The sequence below is a fragment of the Macrosteles quadrilineatus genome, unplaced genomic scaffold, assembly GCF_028750875.1.
Source record: "Macrosteles quadrilineatus isolate MER2022 unplaced genomic scaffold, UCM_ALF_1.0 Scaffold_7__1_contigs__length_78375512, whole genome shotgun sequence".
NCBI lineage: Eukaryota > Metazoa > Arthropoda > Insecta > Hemiptera > Cicadellidae > Macrosteles > Macrosteles quadrilineatus.
This window is the reverse complement of record NW_026542600.1, coordinates 68778678-68795951: the sequence shown is the minus strand read 5'-3', so window position 1 is coordinate 68795951 and position 17274 is coordinate 68778678. Positions and strand designations below refer to the sequence as shown.

General features: G+C 36.3%; 1 protein-coding gene across 2 annotated transcripts in view; it reads right to left on the bottom strand.

Annotated features, from left to right (window-relative positions):
- LOC128997895 (peregrin) overlaps positions 1 to 16465 on the bottom strand; it is a 57234-nt gene extending 40769 nt beyond the window's left edge. For both annotated transcript variants that reach the window (XM_054423682.1, XM_054423683.1), the window contains exons 1-5: positions 16343 to 16465; positions 7387 to 7633; positions 6504 to 6721; positions 3783 to 3925; positions 2158 to 2335 (exon numbers count right to left, since the gene is read on the bottom strand). In XM_054423682.1, coding sequence (XP_054279657.1) covers positions 2158 to 2335; positions 3783 to 3925; positions 6504 to 6721; positions 7387 to 7633 — 786 coding nt within the window. In that variant the 5' untranslated portion in view covers positions 16343 to 16465. The remainder of the gene's footprint in view (positions 1 to 2157; positions 2336 to 3782; positions 3926 to 6503; positions 6722 to 7386; positions 7634 to 16342) is intronic.
- Between the last annotated feature and the right edge of the window lie 809 nt (positions 16466 to 17274).

Sequence of the window (17274 nt, the reverse complement as noted above, 5' to 3'; positions counted from 1 at the left end):
CTTAACCCTTTAAGTATCGCAATAGTCAAAGGTATCGCCCATCCCATATTGGGCAGGTTTTCTGATGCGTACGAGTGTCCCCCAACCAAAATTGGGCGAGTTTGTAGGCGCTAAATTTTGTTTGTTATTTTTATATATGCGCGATCAATGCCCCAGCTTACTTGTACTAACTGTTCAGCTCATTCAGAGCTTCATGATGACTATTGGAGACGGCCGTTTAGCGATGAATTTTTGTCGTTATATATTGTTTCTCTCTGACTGAACTGAAACAGCTGTTGTGAGCAAATGGCAAATTAATTATTGTTTAACCTATGTTTTGGTTTTGTTTTGTTGTTTGTTTGCTGTGCGTGCGTAGTGAGTTAAGTTCAAAATGGATTATGATCACCGATCTAGTGATGTGACGAACTCCATGACTTTTATGTGATTCTTTAAGTAATTTAAGTGATATTTATAATGACTTTGATATTGATGACTTTGAGTTTAAAACTCAAGTAATATGGAACATTCATTGTAGGCCTAGATGTACGAATTCTTGTGCAAACAAAAAACTCAGTGAACATTTTAGGCCTACCTAAACTGGTGATTGTTGTCTCAATTTAATTTAATAAAATATGTTAAATTAAAATGCATGTCTTCTTGAAGTAGCCTATCTTATTTTTCTTATAGGCCAACCAAATCTATGTAACCATAATCAATAACAATGCAGTTATCTTATTGTATAACGATTAAATAAAAATAACATGCTCCTTTATTTATAGGGATAGCGATAAGCACACATAAGTTATATGTGTTACTAAATTAATTTTTGAATTTTTAACAGGTATTGGTATCGAGTGCGGAATTGAGAATCAAAACCAAAATTGTAGAATCGGAATCGGTATCGGAATCGACCAATTCAGCAATCGGCCCATCACTATATTTAAGGAATAAATAATACAATTACAAATAGCAAACAAACTACAGATTTACAAAACATAATCCAGACGTCTAGACGATTGTTTTAAACACAGAAACTTCCTAGCGACTTCAATTTTCTGTGAATATTTAAAGCTGCGAGTTCACTCAGTCCATTTACATCCATACACTATACTCACAACAATACGACTGTGTACTACCATTTTAAGTGTCAAGGTCAAGTGAGCATTGGAGCAACGGTAGTGGAAACGGCACATGGGCACTTTGAGGCAGGGCGGAGGGCAAACATGCAGCCCCAAAATGCCAACCGACTACAGGCACTACAGGCTGCATTAGGCTTTGGTTTACGCAGTGTCTGTCTGCAAAGGCCTAAAAATACTAGTTACAAAACGCCTGCTCCTTGCTGTATTTAATGAAGTTCTGTTGTAACTAACTGTATAGGTTTAAAGTTTACATATTTTTTAAATAGTCAAAAATGTACATATAGAGCTGACCCTCGACCCCCGTAAAGAGCTAACTCTAGGTCCTTGGGGGGGGGGCTAAGCCCCCCTGGGTGCGAAACTGTTTCCTGGACTGGAGACGTGTTTAAAAATGGCACTCATAGATAGTTTTTAATAGATGTCTATAGTCTCAAATCTTCCATCTTCTTATATATGCTGACCACTTGTTGTCGTCATGAGTATTAAGTTCACACACAGACAGTACAAACACACAAAACAGTAATTCACACGGAAGATTTACACTTGTTTGCCCGGCCCAATAATCATAAGCTCCAGAATTATTAAGATATAGTCAGCTATTAAAAACTAAAGGTTTGACGATGGTAACATGTAACTAACCTATTAATTACGTGTCGATTTTTAATCTAGGAGACAAAACTAAATAATTAATAACGAAAAAATAATCTTTTCCATGGCAAATCTATTACGGTGCTATTTATTTCTCCATAGTAAACAATAAAAATAACTAGGCTTATGATTGAAATATACCCAGAGTAAACATCTAAATATCAGACGATTGAGCAGACGGGTGTCGAGAAAAGCAAATACTCTTTGACAGTAACAAACACTTTTAAACATTTAATATAATTAGCTTGCGTTGTTATCATAACATTAAAAGTGAAACCTATTAACATCAAATTACAACAGTCACTGATGCAAGAGAAACATATGAAAAATGGGTTTCTCCAATTCCAGCCTCGAAACCAAAACAATTGACAATCATGCTCATGGCTTTACTCACCTGAAAGTATGATTCCTTCTCCAATCGGTCCATTAACAGTTCAAAAGTATCAATTGAAACTTCAGGAACTCCCTGCACTGCTCTCTTTTGGTTGATAATGGTTAACCATGCAGCATCTTCTTCATCCATGTCATACTCTACTTCTCCATCCATCTCTTCAGCAGAACGCTCTATGAATCTGTTGAACACAAACAAATGGTCAAGCTCAGCAGTCAACAAATAAAAATTTTCGTGGGGCGTATCACTACAAACTTGAGTAACTAAGTAAATTAATTTCAATACCCCTACCGCAGCAAACCTTAAGACTGAGCGAATTTCCATTTACCTGGCTAGATGTCCACTAAAATATTCCCTTAAAATTTTGTGATTTATTTCATTTTTTAATAAAATTAATTTTAATGAACACTTAGGTTTGCTGCTACAGGGAAAGTAATGAGGTGTGTTATTTAATTGAAATGTTGGATAGCTTAGTGTGAAATTTTGTCTACCAATTTTCCAAATTGTATTAAAATATATCAATTAGCAAGCAAACACACACTGTAGCCTATAACACTTTATTTATTAAATATTTTCTTTATCAACATCGTTCAGTTTATTTCTTCCCCATTAGAATAACATGGGAATATTCAATTTGCACGTTTCTTTAATTTTCTCTGTAACCATTAGGCATACAACAATGCTTCAAAATTTTACTAAATTATTTCTTTTTATAAGCTCTACAAAATGGTTTAGAAAGAAATTGCAAAACTATGTTTTTAGGGTCAAATATGGAAAAAAACAATTTTTCCCCATAAAACCACCAATACACCTCTTCCCATGGTCTGATCCTGCTGATTCGCAAACTCGTTTGAATAAACGTAGGTTTACACGTTTGTATCAAAATTCATTAAAATCAGATCATTTTTGCTCCAGTTATTGTGCTAACGGACACATATATTTATATGAATTTAAATGGATGGTGTTTTTGGCCTATGGGGACCTCAAAAAAAAGGTAAATCGGTCCCGGGTCCAGGTCTTACCATGAGATCTATGGTAATAGCTTATTCTCTATATGGGTAATTCACTAAAATAGGAGACCCGTGTGCAAATTTCTCATTTTAATAGATTCCAAAACTTGTTTCAAAGGGAAAACAAACCATGCAATAGCCTTTTACTTTTCAAATATTATTTTTCCCTAAGACAATTATTAGGTGAATACAACTACTAATTTACAGTATTGCAATTTAATTTTACACCTTCAAGAGTGTTTTACCGACATCAATCAGGTCACAGTTATAAAAAATTAGCCTATTGAAAACCCGTTTTCATAAACTGGTTTGTCTCTGGTTTACAATCTGGTTGTGGTTAAATATTAAACTGAGCGATCATCCGTTAAATTAAAATTCACATTTAAACCGTAATAATGAACTCTATAAATAAATCATACGCTAGGGAGGCAAAGCCCCAAAGAAAATTACCTTTTTAGTTATCATTCATCACTTCGCTAGATCATTAGCTTTTAAATGACACCTCAATCGTAAGCATCGGTTAAGTAGGATAGCTGAAAAAGGGATGTAACAGTGAAAAACCTTATTGTATTAAGTAGGCTTATATTGATGAAAAAATTATCAATATAAAATACACACCTGACGTATGAATTGGGCATTTGTGCAGCGTCTGCAATTTTGTAATTGTCTAGGACTTTGAAGCATGGTTCTGGAAGTTTGGTAACTGCTTCTTGGCTCTTGGCTAAGCTAAGCACACTTTGGGAGATTTCTGTTATAGCCATCTGTAACAACATAGCCTATATACATGTCTGGATGAGTAAAGAGAATCTAATCTATATGTACGTAATAAAAAACTTGAGATATAGTAGACCCAATTAACCATGAATGCAAAAAATCAAAATCAAAATATTAAAAATTTAATATGTTAAATGTACGTTGTGCAGCTATAACCAAGATGTTTAGTAAGAGATGTGTAGGGTGTGTTGCTAGCCTAGTGGTGCAGACTTGGGTGCGAAAGGGATGGGTTCAATCCCTGACACATCCCTGACTATACGTCATAGGCTCTCCAATACTATTTGTTTTCTAAGTAAACGAGTGTGAAACAAGTTTCAAAGGTAACTACACTGGATTAAAAACTGTATAAAAGCTTAACTATCCATTCAAAGTCAATGTTAGTTATTTCCCAGGCATTTTATGTTAGGTTTGCATGATCTAGGATTTTGACTATCATCCACAATCACTCTTTATCGTGGATAATATTGGGAGTCTACTGTAATGCAGTAGGGGTCCAGTATAAAAATTGCTACTTCAGATTGGACAAAAAAGTTTATGTGAGTTAATTGAAGGGTCTTTGTTTAGTCCCAAAGCTGTAACTGTAATACATAATACCCCCGCTGCAGCAAACCTGCCGACTAAGGGAATTTCCATTTGCCTGAATTGATTTTCAATTAATCTATTAAATTAACATTTATGTTTAACGAGTACCTAGGCTTGCTGCTGCAGGGTAACTAATAGTGTGTTTTTTATTAAAATATCAATAGCTTAGTATAGAATAAATAAATATGCCAAGTTTGATCAAAATATATCCATAAACAAGCCAACTACAACATTTTACAATAGTCTCCATTAGAATAACATGGAAATTTTAAATCGTTTATCGTTTGATAGGGAATTACAAATGCTAAATAAAACTGTTCTGGAAATTATTTTAATAAAATTAGATATATTTTAGTAATTTAAGTTTTAAGATTTTAAATGGCTGTCATTTTGTTAATTTAAAAGGAAATTACATAATCACTTTTTTTAATTGCCTCTCGGCACAATTAATGTATTTTTTAAGTTTGGGTTCCTTAGCTTTAATAATTTTTTAGATATAGCCTAAATTGTTTTAGAAAAAATACAAAATGGCGGCTAGCGGCTAAAGAACATTTTTTTCAACCTATGTGTATACGAGCTGTTTCGTTTGGGTTGATTAGTACTATCAGCCCCTAAAGTTTGTGACACCCCTTAATAAACACCCTGTATAAATATTATATGGTTTTTCCCCCTACATGCAATGTGTTCACATCTATCAAATATGCGATTCATTTAGTTTATGAATAACGCCTTTAGATTAACTTTTAACACTTATAGTTTCAGGCAGGTTACGGCCTTCTGTTTCAATAAAAACAACAAAAGTCTTTCTTCAATTCAAAGTCATCCAATACTTACTTTGTTAACATATTCATTATTTTTGAAAATATGTTTAGCAGCAAAAATACACGGCTCAGGTCAACATAACTACCGGTACTGCTAATGATCTAACCTACAACATTACTAATCCCCAACCTTACATATCATTCACACCACTTACAAGACTCAAATCAAAACCACACATTCTTTTTGGACCACCCTTTAGTAATTTTTAATTCATTGATTTTGGCCAGCATGGATTGTGGATCAATCAAGGTAGCCTAATTACTGAAAATATACATAAGTTATGAATAATACTTAAACTTGACTCATAAAAGTCATCTCATGAAACCCTATTATTAACTTGACCATTTAGTGTTAAAATTATTCAGTTTAATCATTATTTTATAATGGAACAATGTTAGAAAAAGCTATTTGATTTAGCTTGTTTACTCCAATGTAAAACTCCACACAAGTTCAAGTCTCAGTATGTGTACATAGTGTAAATATTATAGGCCTAATAGTAATGTGTTTGACTTGAAGACAGTGAACCTGATACAGGATAGGCCTATGTGATTTGTTGTGAATATATTATTACTTAGCCTTCTATTTTTTTTTTTAACTTTGAATGTGAGTTTATGAATTGGTGGCCTTATTAAGGTGAAACTCTTCTACAGTTTGACAATATCTTCGTCCGGCGTTCAGTAAATTTGACAAATAGGCTAAAAAACATTTATTTTTATTTTTACATAAATCAAACATTATACAAAAGTAGTATAATATGAGTATCAGATTATGAGAGTAGATGGACAGTAAAATCTCGAGGCACTGAGGAATCAGAAGATAGATCATCCAAGGTCTAAAATGTAAGGTTAAAATTTACATTTGAAAACTACTTTCTGAAAAAAAAGGATCTTTGTAAAAATTGGTCTGTTGGGGGTTTTACATCTATACCAGTTAGGTAAGCTGGTTTTGTTTGTTTCATCATGTAATTCTGCATTTTTACTAAGATAGATCCAACCCATAACCACAAAGGACCTGGTTCCAGAGATGTCTGAATACCAGAAGTCTACTTAATTATATTCCCTACACTAGCCAGAGTGCAGATATCTTTAGCCTACTTGTAGTAGGCATTTTAACCAAAATATTGAGTACGATACCAGTAGTTAAAATTACTAAAGTACTTACGCTGTCACAATGATTCTCTAATTCCTTCTTGGAGATAATGCTGATTGTATCACTAATGTTTATACGGTGTACTCTTCCGTTCACTTCAAATTCAACCAGTTTCTGAGCCTCCGCATAAGTCAGACCTTCTCTTGGTGGAGTCAATATAGGTTCAACCACCTTTAGCGGAGTCTTCAACTTAGGTGTGTGGCTCCATCTTCCATGATGACTCTTCTTCCCTGAAAAACAGTTTGAAGTGGAAGGTAAAACATTTCAAATTAATTTTTGTCCTTATCAATCCAAATATTATACTCATGAAAACAAATTAGGCGAGTGATATTCGACATTCGTATGTATGTGTCCACCAACCGCTGCTTTTGGCAGTCGAATGTGTACGTACAAACCAAAGGTTTAACAATTCAATTGTGTTGCTTTTTTGACGGCTGGCTCTCTAGGTCCTGGTATTGCAGCATAAGTTTTGTTGGAGCGAAAGTTAAACAAACACTGCAAAAGACACTGGTCCCTGCATTCAATCAAGCAAGATAAATGATAAGCAAAATTGAACAGGTGGGTAGCACTGAGCAGCCCACAGCAGGAAACTGCAGAGTTTAAAAACTTCTTGTATTTAACCTAATGTCAGTTTGAATCACTGATTCAAATATTTGTAGCTGCACCAGTCAGACCACGCAGCTACAGTGTAACTATAAGTAACTCCTGCTCAGTATAAGTGATCCCTTTAACTCAATACACTTACAAAACTGTTAACCAAAGCATTTTGCAATCACGTGCTGAGTACTAAAGGACTCTTTTGAGTTTAGAGGGAACCTTCTTACTAATCCAACAATATTTGGACCCGGCGAGAGATAAAGAGAGATATAATATATTATAAAATATCCCTACTTACGTTTTTTGGCTGGAGGAGGAGTACACGGTGTCGCAGGCGTGGAGACAAGTGACTCGACTGATTCAGGCGGAGAAGGTGGCACAATGGCCGCAGAGTTTGTATCATGGTCAAAGTTGACCAAGTGGTACTGCAGTCCACACATGGACTTGTAAGATTTTCCACACTCCACTACAGGACATGTATAAGGGGGTTTGTTGGATGTACGCAGCTTCCGACAAAACTCCAGAACGTCAAAGTCGAGACCCATCTGAAAAATAGTTATATTTTTAGCTCTAGACCTAATAGTATTAGTCTGAAAATGCCATAGGCCTATTGTACTTGAGAAAGAACACTAACTATAGTGGCTAGGATTACAATCAATGTTAACGAAAGTAAGTTCAAGGACATTAATGATAGATTATTCTGTGGTGAATAGTAGCCTACAGTTTGCAGAGGACATGCAAAATGTTTAATTCATAAATATTGTATGGGATTTAATTTTAATTTGATGTTGATTGTATACACAGTTGCCTATCAATCAATCAATCAATAAAATCTTTATTCAGAACGTACAGATACATCGTACATGATTGCGTCATTATTTTATTTTTAAATAACATAAATATATAACTTAAAGTTAAAAGATTTATACAACAGCAGTTTTTAGATAAAATCAATACTTTACTTAAAATTAAAAAAAATCATCCAGACTGTAAAAAGAATTTCCTATTAAAATTTGTTTCAGTTTCTTTTTAAATTTAATTGTGCATTGCTCATTCCTTATGCCATCTGGGAGTTGATGGATAAATTTAATGCCAATATACTGAGGACTTTGCTTATATTTGTCTTTTTTATGATTTTTCATTGTGAAATTTTGTTTATCTAGTATTGTAATTGTGGATATCCTGTTGTCGCTCTAATTTTGATTCATTATTTTTTACATAAAGAATTGTTTTATAGATGTATAAATACGGAACTGTTAAAATGTCCAAATCTTTGAAATATTTTCTTGAAGAATTTTTCCTAGAGGTTCTTTCTAAATGTGTCTTACAGCTCCATCTGAAATAATAAAATTCTATTTAAATTTCGATTACTCATACTCCATAAATTTCAATGCCATAAGATATATGGGAGTGAATGTGGGCATAGTAAACTTTTTAAGGGTTTATTCATTGCAAAAAGGTTGAAGTCTATTAATTATAAAAATTACAGGGCTTATTTTTTTACAAACATGATCAACATATTTGGACCAGTTTAACGTTTGATCAACTATAAGACCTAAACACTTGGTGTTATTCTCAAAGTTATTAAAAATTTCATTGTTTTTTTTAATTTTTACAAGAAAATTTACCCAATGTAGTTTTGTTCTTATTTAGTAAAAGATTTTCATAATTGACGAAAGTGTTTACAATTGAAATGGCATTTTCCATTTTGGATTCTATACTATTTGTATTTTTTTCATGTATTGACATACTGATGTCGTCTGCATATGAACATAGTTTGGTATTCTGAATTTTATTAGTTAGGTGTTCCTGCGTTCCGCCCAGATAACATAAGAATAGGAACGGTCCAAGAACTGATCCTTGAGGAACCGAATATTGTACCTGCCTTAACTTATATTTTATATTGTATAAATTTTGCTCCTCAACAAATCTAACACTGACATACTGTTGCCCTTCTTCCAAATAAGACCTTAACCAGTTCAATTCTTTACCATAAATACCATAATTGTTAAGCTTATTTATTAAGGTAGGATGGTGAACCTATCAAAAGATCATAGATCTAGAAAAACCATACAATGTCAACATTGTTGACAGGGATGCCTGGGACAAGGGTGAACCTGAATACATGAAAAGGGGGATCACTTGGTATACGGATGGCTCGAAAAAGCCAACGGGCACGGGGGCTGGAATATATGGAGTCAGACCCAAGGCGCAGTTCTGCGTAAGCCTGGGAAAAATGGCCACTGTATTCCAGGCAGAAGTTGTTGTCCTGTCTGAGTGTGCGAGAGTGTGTTTGAAGCGCGGTCTTATAGGCCACACTGTATGATGAACTCACACAGCAAAGCAGCACTAATGGCACTTGACAGTTTTGACTTTACCTCCAAGGCTGTATAGGAATGTCATCAAGCCATCAAAGCCCTGGGAAAGAACAACAGGATCATCCTTGGTTGGGTTCCAGGACACAAAGGTATTGCTGGCAATGAGGGAGCTGACAAGTGGGCAAACAAAGGAGCTGAAAGCCCGCTCATGGGTCCAGAGCCAACGTGTGGCATTGCTTACAGCACAGCACGGAGAGCTGTTCGCCAGTGGATGGGCATAGAACATCGAAGGAACTGGGAAAGAACAGAAGGAAATGTACAGTCAAAGAGAATGCTGATGAAGGCAGGTGCGATAGCGGCAGATGCCCTTGGGCTGAGTAGGAAGACCCTGCGGAAGGTGGTTGGCTTTATTAGCGGCCATTGGGTATTCCGTGGACATTTACACAAGATGGGAATTCAAGTTGAAAGCCTCTTGTGTAGGAAATGTGGAGAGGAGGAGGGACAGCATTCCACGTGATATTTATGTGCCCAGCCCTACAAGGTCTGCGCATGAGATCCCTTGGCCTATCGACTGGAGATCAAAGGGAAGAACGGGTCACCATAGTCAAAGGATCTCACGGTTCACAAAGGACCTGGGATTTGACAAAGAATGAGGACCTGTGAATGAAGGTGCACAATAAGCTGTTCTAGCTAAGCGCAATCGCATGGTTACTTAAAGCCTGGCCCTCTATTAAAAAAAACAAAAAAAACAACAAAATGTCGGTATTGTATCTAACATTAGCCTACTTGGAAAACAACTTATTCCTAGATTGTATTTAATTTTTTTGGCATCATAAGCCTAACATTAAAACAAAACAACCAAAAACATTTGGGTGTTCCATCATATTTAGTACTGGTACTTATTTTTAAATATTGCATTTCTTTTAAGCATCTTATATGTAAATTTCATTAAGTTCAAAGGACATACAACCAAACTATATTTTCTTAACTCAATTTATTTCTTTAATGTAGGCTACATTCATTTATAGATGTCTTATATCAACTATTAAAAACAATAAAACTGTAAAACGATTATTTAAAAATACTCTTTTGTGTTATAGAGCCTAGCCTACTGAAATTGGTGTTTATTGCCTTTCTTTATTTTTTATGTTAAAAACGACATTGCTAACCATAATTAAGTTACTTGTTCTATGAATAACACTATTCAATGTCAAGAAATCGTCTTTTGTCATATAAATGCATAGGAAAAATTTTTATTAAAAAAATGTTGGTGCACAAAACAGTTTTCAGCAACTTATCCTGAAATCGTCTTTTTAATTTTTGAAAACTGTTAAGTGAAAATAACATGTAGGCCTAAACTTACTTGGCTATGAAACAAGTTGGCTATAGTATGGTAGGCTTGTTCGTACAAGGAATAAACAGATATATTCCTATTAATTGAACTATTAACTGTATTAAGTTAGGGAAAGTTAAATATGACCGTATTGTGAGCCTTGGTGATATAGTTACTTGGTTTTGTTCAGCATGCAAGAAAGACATTGAAGAAGGACATCCAGCTGTTCCTGTTTGTGAACTGAAGGATGGTCCCCCTGCTACGATAGAATTATTGTGTGATGGTCTAACAAAATTAGAAGAAAGTAATGATAAACTTTTTGATGTAATTATGGGTCTCGTCAGTGAAATCATGCCCAAGAAACAAAGCAGTGTTGATATTGAATCGGTTTGGTCTAGGCCTAATCGTGAGGAAAATTATCCCGGCAAAACCTTTTCTGATGCACTTAAATCGGCTGCAAACAAGGAAAAACTTAACATTGTGCCTAAAAAATGCACTTCTAATTTGCCTAGTGGTTCAATTGGCAAGATACAGGGTAGTAAACTTAGTAGGCCTAAACCTGTTACAGGCCTATATTCAGTTAAAGTACCGGCAAATCCTAGTCCTAGGCCTCAGTCTTCGGAGTCTTCATGTGATCATGCAGAGTGTAGGAGTAAGGATGAGGATGGTTTTTCGCGTGTGTGCTATCGCAAAAAGACTAGACAACCTAGGCCTAGATCAGTCAAAAGTAATAATCCTAGGGTGACTAAACTGATATCTGGTAAGAACAGTAGTAACAAACTCCTTGCAGTTCCTCGCTATCTTGGATCTATGTTACAAGAATTCAAGCTACTACAACTGAAATTGACATCAGTGACCATTTGAAAGCATCATGTGGTGATCTCAGTTTTGTCTGTGAAAAACTTCCTACGAGACACACATCTTACAATTCTTTTAAAATCGGTGTACAGCCCGAGTGTGTAGAGGACATCATGAACCCTGATATCTGGCCCACTGGTATATTAATCGGCAATTTTTTTCCGCCTCGTTCCTCTAGGCCTAGGTCGATAAGTAGCTCCACTGACGATAGGCCTACTCAGACTGTGAATTTTTTTAGTGGAATCAGTGCCAACCGACTCGAAGAAATAAACATGGATGGTACAAAAAATAAAGTAAGTAAAATGCCTTCAAATTTGAGTTTTTGTGTGCTTACTCTTATTTTCCTCAACATCCAAGGACTGATGGGTAAGTTAACTCTATTTGAGGACTTTACGATGCACCAGCGGTGTGATCTAGTATGTCTTTCTGAGCACTGGATTCCTCTGGCAGGTATAGACTTTTTTAACCTCAGCGGATATAACCTAGTCAGCAATTTCTCTAGATTAGAACATGGCACAGGTGGTACACTTATTTACGCTCGTTTGGAACTTGACTGTAGACCACTTGACCTGTCGTCTTTTTGTATTGAGAAAATAATTTAAGCATGTGGTGTCCTTGTTACCTCACATAGACTTATTATATTGAACCCCAGACAGTGATGAGTGGCTTTTCTTGAACGCTTTGGAAAAAATCCTGACGTCTGTGACGGAATGGTCCAACCATAGGATCGTCATTGGTGGAGATGTCAACGCACAGTTTGACGTGACAACTACCAAGAGGTCGGTGGCAACTCTTCTCAACCTTCTAAGGGAGTTTAACATCTACTTCCACAATGACCAGCCTAGCAGAGGAAATGCCTGCCTAGACAATGTTTTTTCTAACATCCCCAAAGATGATGTGTTTTGTTGTATTGAACCGTTCCATTTTTCAGATCATAATGCAATTCTTTTCAGGATAGTTAATGATAACATACATGAGCCTGATAAGATCAGCACCTTTGCCTTAAAAAGACACTTTTCTCTTCAAAACATCACAAATTTCAAATTCAAAATTATCTTGATCAATTGGCAGGATAAATTTGACCAATTTTGGACTTCAACTGAATACACAGGTAACAACATATTTTCTGTATTTTTTGAAATTTTTATGCATGTGTTTGACGAGTGTTTTCCTGTGTGCAAGTCACGCTCAAAACCAAACCCAAAAGGGAAATGGTCAAGTGCCTGGTACACTCCTGATCTTGACAGGCTCAGGCAGCAGGTAAGACATGCCTATGATCTGACCTGTGTAAGTAGTGACAATCTTTGTAAGTTAGAGTATAAGACCCTAGTTAAGAACTACAAACGGGCAGTAAAGGAGGCCAAGCTCAATTATAATGCCCTATTCATTGAAAACTCCAGCAACAAATGTAAATCAGCCTGGGCAATTGTAAAGCCTAAAATGTCTAAATAAATTGCCCAACAAATTGCTATCACTTCCTTACAAAGTTTTTAAAGCTAAAGTTCATATGTGGCTAGTAAAGAACCCGTTCTACAAACTTAACGATTTTTTAGAACTTCCTAAACCATTACATATTGAGTAATGATTGTACTTTTTTTCTATTATAGTTATCCTCATCTGCATTTTATATTCTCTTTGTATCTTTTGATTTGACCTTGTACTCTACATCTATTGTAGGCCTACTCTTCCTTGACAAATGTTTACCAACATAATACCTTCTTTGACCATTCCACATGCATTTGTAATGTCTATTGGAAAATAAAGCTTTTGATTCTTTGATTCTTCTTCTTTTGAATTTGGAATTCATCTTAATCCGATAGCATAGCCAAGGAATAGTCCTTGGCATGAGCTGTTAGCAGGAGCAAACTATACTATTTTTTCTGATGTAAAGTTTAATGTTAGGCTATATGGATATTTTTCATTACAATTATTATGTAGTGAGTGTAGGCATATATCTTAAACTTCATAAGGTAGGCCTAATTTCCTCTTTGTTTATTTAGTAAACCTTTGAAAAATCTTCGTATTCCAACCAAGGAAGGGCTTGTGATGCTGAACCACAATCAAGAGCTGAAGCAAAGGTTGATAACTCAACCTGGCTGAAGCCTTCTCATTATTTTAAGGTTTAGTGTTGGTTTCCATTAATACCCAAGTTGAAACTATCGATAAAGAAAGAAACTAAGTTAATTTGATCACTAATTTCCCTGTCAATCACTTGTAACCATTCAATAGCTTCTCTTGTGACCGGTAACGTTTAAACGTCGTTTGCATCCTCGATTTTATTTTATTTGACAGTAATCATAGAGTGGCAAATGAAGGAAATGAGAGCCAAAAATGTGGATAACACTCAGATAATGGCCTCCATGTCCACGCAACATTGTAAATAGGTAATGAAACGGCTGCGACCAGCTGTATGAAGCCAAGAAAGTAGTTAGGCCTAATTTTCTTGAAAATTTCAGTTTGAAAGAGGTTGTTTCACGTAAGGTTGTGATAAAAATCACTATCTCAATCAATGATAATGTAGCATGAAAAGTAGCTAAAATTCCGCTAAAATGTAGCTAGCTACAGCTAAAGCTACAAAAAAAGTAGCGTGCTACTGTAGCGTAAATACTTGTAGCACGCTACTTCCCAACACTGCCTATAGGCTACTTAGATTGGAATTGACAAAATTTCCGAGAAATATCCCCTATTCATGCCTGAGATCTACCTTTCCTCCTGGCAGATTACCCATAAATAACCCTTTTGCCCATCTAATTACCTTTTTCTCTTATGACCCCCTAAAATCAAATTCCCTCGGGTAGGCCTACCCTAAAGAGTTGGAGTTATTGTTTTGACTTAATCAGTACCGGTAATTAATGAAGGTCTCAGCGCAAAAAAATCATTTAAGAAGTTGTAGTACCTATGTCATACTATGATAAAATTGGATTTGTAGGATAAATGTAACTCATACTAGGCCTAGGGTCTAGGTCTACTTTTACCACAGGACTATACCTTTGGTCAGGGTCGGTTACCGTTACCTTATTATCGGTTCTTCATCTTTTACCCCATGGGGGATTGATGGCGTCATTAAATAACATGAAAACACTGTACTAATATATACATTATTTACAAATTTAAAAACATATTTTTAACACTGAGGCTGTGGACAGGCGTAAGTCAGCCCAGGCCTAACAGAGGGTCATCAAAATACTCCTTCAGCGAGTAGTAGGCTTTTCCTTCAAAGTATGCAGTGAGTACCTTAAGGAGTTCCCTTTTGTCGAGAAGTACGATGGAGTTTGGCAACTTATTATATATTGTTAGGGCTCCATTACTGAAGGCCTTCTGAGTCCTTGATAGTCTAACTCTAGGAACATCTAGTTGGTTGCGATTCCTAGTAAGGTGGTGATGTTTTGCAGCTCTGGAAGGAAACTCCTCAATATTATCTATTACGTACTTTATACAGGCGAGGATGTAGTGACCAAACACTGTTAGAATTCCCAGCCTGGTAAAGATAGGCTTGCAGTGAGCCAGACGATCGCTGAAGGTGATTATTCGTAGAGCTCTCTTTTGCTGGACCAGGATGTCTTCGGTCGCGGGTGCGTGTCCCCACAACAGCACACCATAGCTCACGTGGCAATGAAACATAGAGTGATAGACATTCATCAGGTATTTCTCCGTGACCAGATACCTAAGTTTCAGGAGCAGGCAGCATACCCTTGACAGCTTATTGCAGACCTGATTTACGTGGTCATTCCAGGTTAGCGTCTGGTCCAGGGTAAAACCTAGCAGCTTCACCGGATCATTGTGAGGAGCATGTTTAGCCAGACTGCAGACAAGAGATTGTGTCTTGGATTGGTTAAGCTGGAAGCCATTGGCCTCAAACCAGTTTGAAGCTTCAATTAAGTGCTGTTCAGCTCCCGCTACAGACTGTTCAACCTGCAGTCCTCGTGACACAAGGGTGGTGTCGTCAGCAAATAATACAACATTTCCTGACTTGTCGAGGTCGTTTATCATAACTAGGAAAAGAATCAGCCCAATTACCGATCCTTGTGGAACTCCATATGCTACTTCTAGAGGTGCTGAAGTTGCCCCCTCGATAGAGACCACCTGTTGCCTACCCGCGAGATATGATCCAATTGTTCCGAGAACAGTGCCACCCACTCCATAACTCTCCAACTTCCTGACCAGTATGGCATGGTCGACGCAGTCAAATGCACGACTTAGGTCGCACAATGTGAGGGTGACTGTGTGGCAAGCCTCAAATGCCTCACCAACCAAACCTGCAAGCCTCATGACCGCTCCTGTTGTAGACCGGCCTTTACGGAATCCGAATTGACCTTCCGTCAGTAGGTTGTTTGACTCTAGGTGTTCACAAAGCTGCCTGGTCATTAGAGCCTCTAAGGTAACTTAAGGTTAAAATAACATTTAGCCTACCAATCTATGGATAAAAACTAGGCATCCCTAAATATTATTACAGCTGACATAAACCTAGGCCTAGGCTAAAACTTTTTTTCATTTGATAAAGGTTAAGGTCATAGCCATTCATTTAATTTCCCTATTGAGTCATAAAAGTATAATAGATGACTATATACATTTTACTTGTATAATCATTTGCACCTTTGTACAGGTAGGCCTACAACATAATATTTACATTTTTGTGTTGTGATACAATTTAGTCCTGGGGCTCTAGCCAATAATAATATTGAATTAAATCTGTTAAACTAGGCCTAGATGCCAACATTTAATTATAAGATAAAAATTAAACTTACTGCTTCAGTGAAAATATTCACAAATATTTAAGACTTAAAACCCGTTTGAACTTAAAAATGTCACATTTTATATTTTATTTTAAAAAGGTTATTTACGACCATTTTCTTTACGCCGAAGCCGAGCCGAGCCAAGCCGAGGTATCGGCAATTTTTTTTGCCTGCTAGCTTTCCTTTGCTATTGCTCTTTGCTTGCTTTTTGAAGTTTGTTGAAAGAAGAAGAATTGTCGAACGCGAAAAGACACGGCCGCCTTTACCATTAAAGGTGGCCGTGGAAAAGACCCTTCGGTCTACCACAAAGCCTCATAATGTATGAAATAAAGAATCTTGACTAACTATAATAACTAAGGGCATAGATTAAGTATATAATATTATATGTTAAGGCTATGCTTAGGGTTGCTGCATGCGTTGTTATCCCGTAGCATCCCCAAATATTTTGTCGGCACTACGGGGTGTTGACGTTTTTGTATGTCGACGATTTGGGACGTCAACCAAAAACCGTTGACGTTGTGGGATGTTGATCGTAGTGGAAATTATCAGTTAGTTATTCAGTTACTACCCTATGGCCAAACCTATGTTGGAGCCTGAATCTCCACTGCCACTGGAGAATGTCCCCCCAAAACAAAAGTCCGATCCATGAGTAACAAAAAAGATTTGATGAGTATGCAGAGAAAACTGTTGTTAGGTGTGATCAAGGGCTACAGCACGATATACCACGAAGCTGTCCGCATCACGATCACATGGCATGAATTCTGATTCACATGGCAAAAGAAAGTCATTCGTTGTATCATGTTGTATGGTAGGCTTAGAAAACAATCAAGAACATTGTACAGATGGTTTTATTAGTCTTAAAATAATGACGTTAGGTACCATGTATGTGTATTTTTGGCAATCTGGTTTATGTTAAGGAAAATTTCGTTTATTTTAGTGAACAA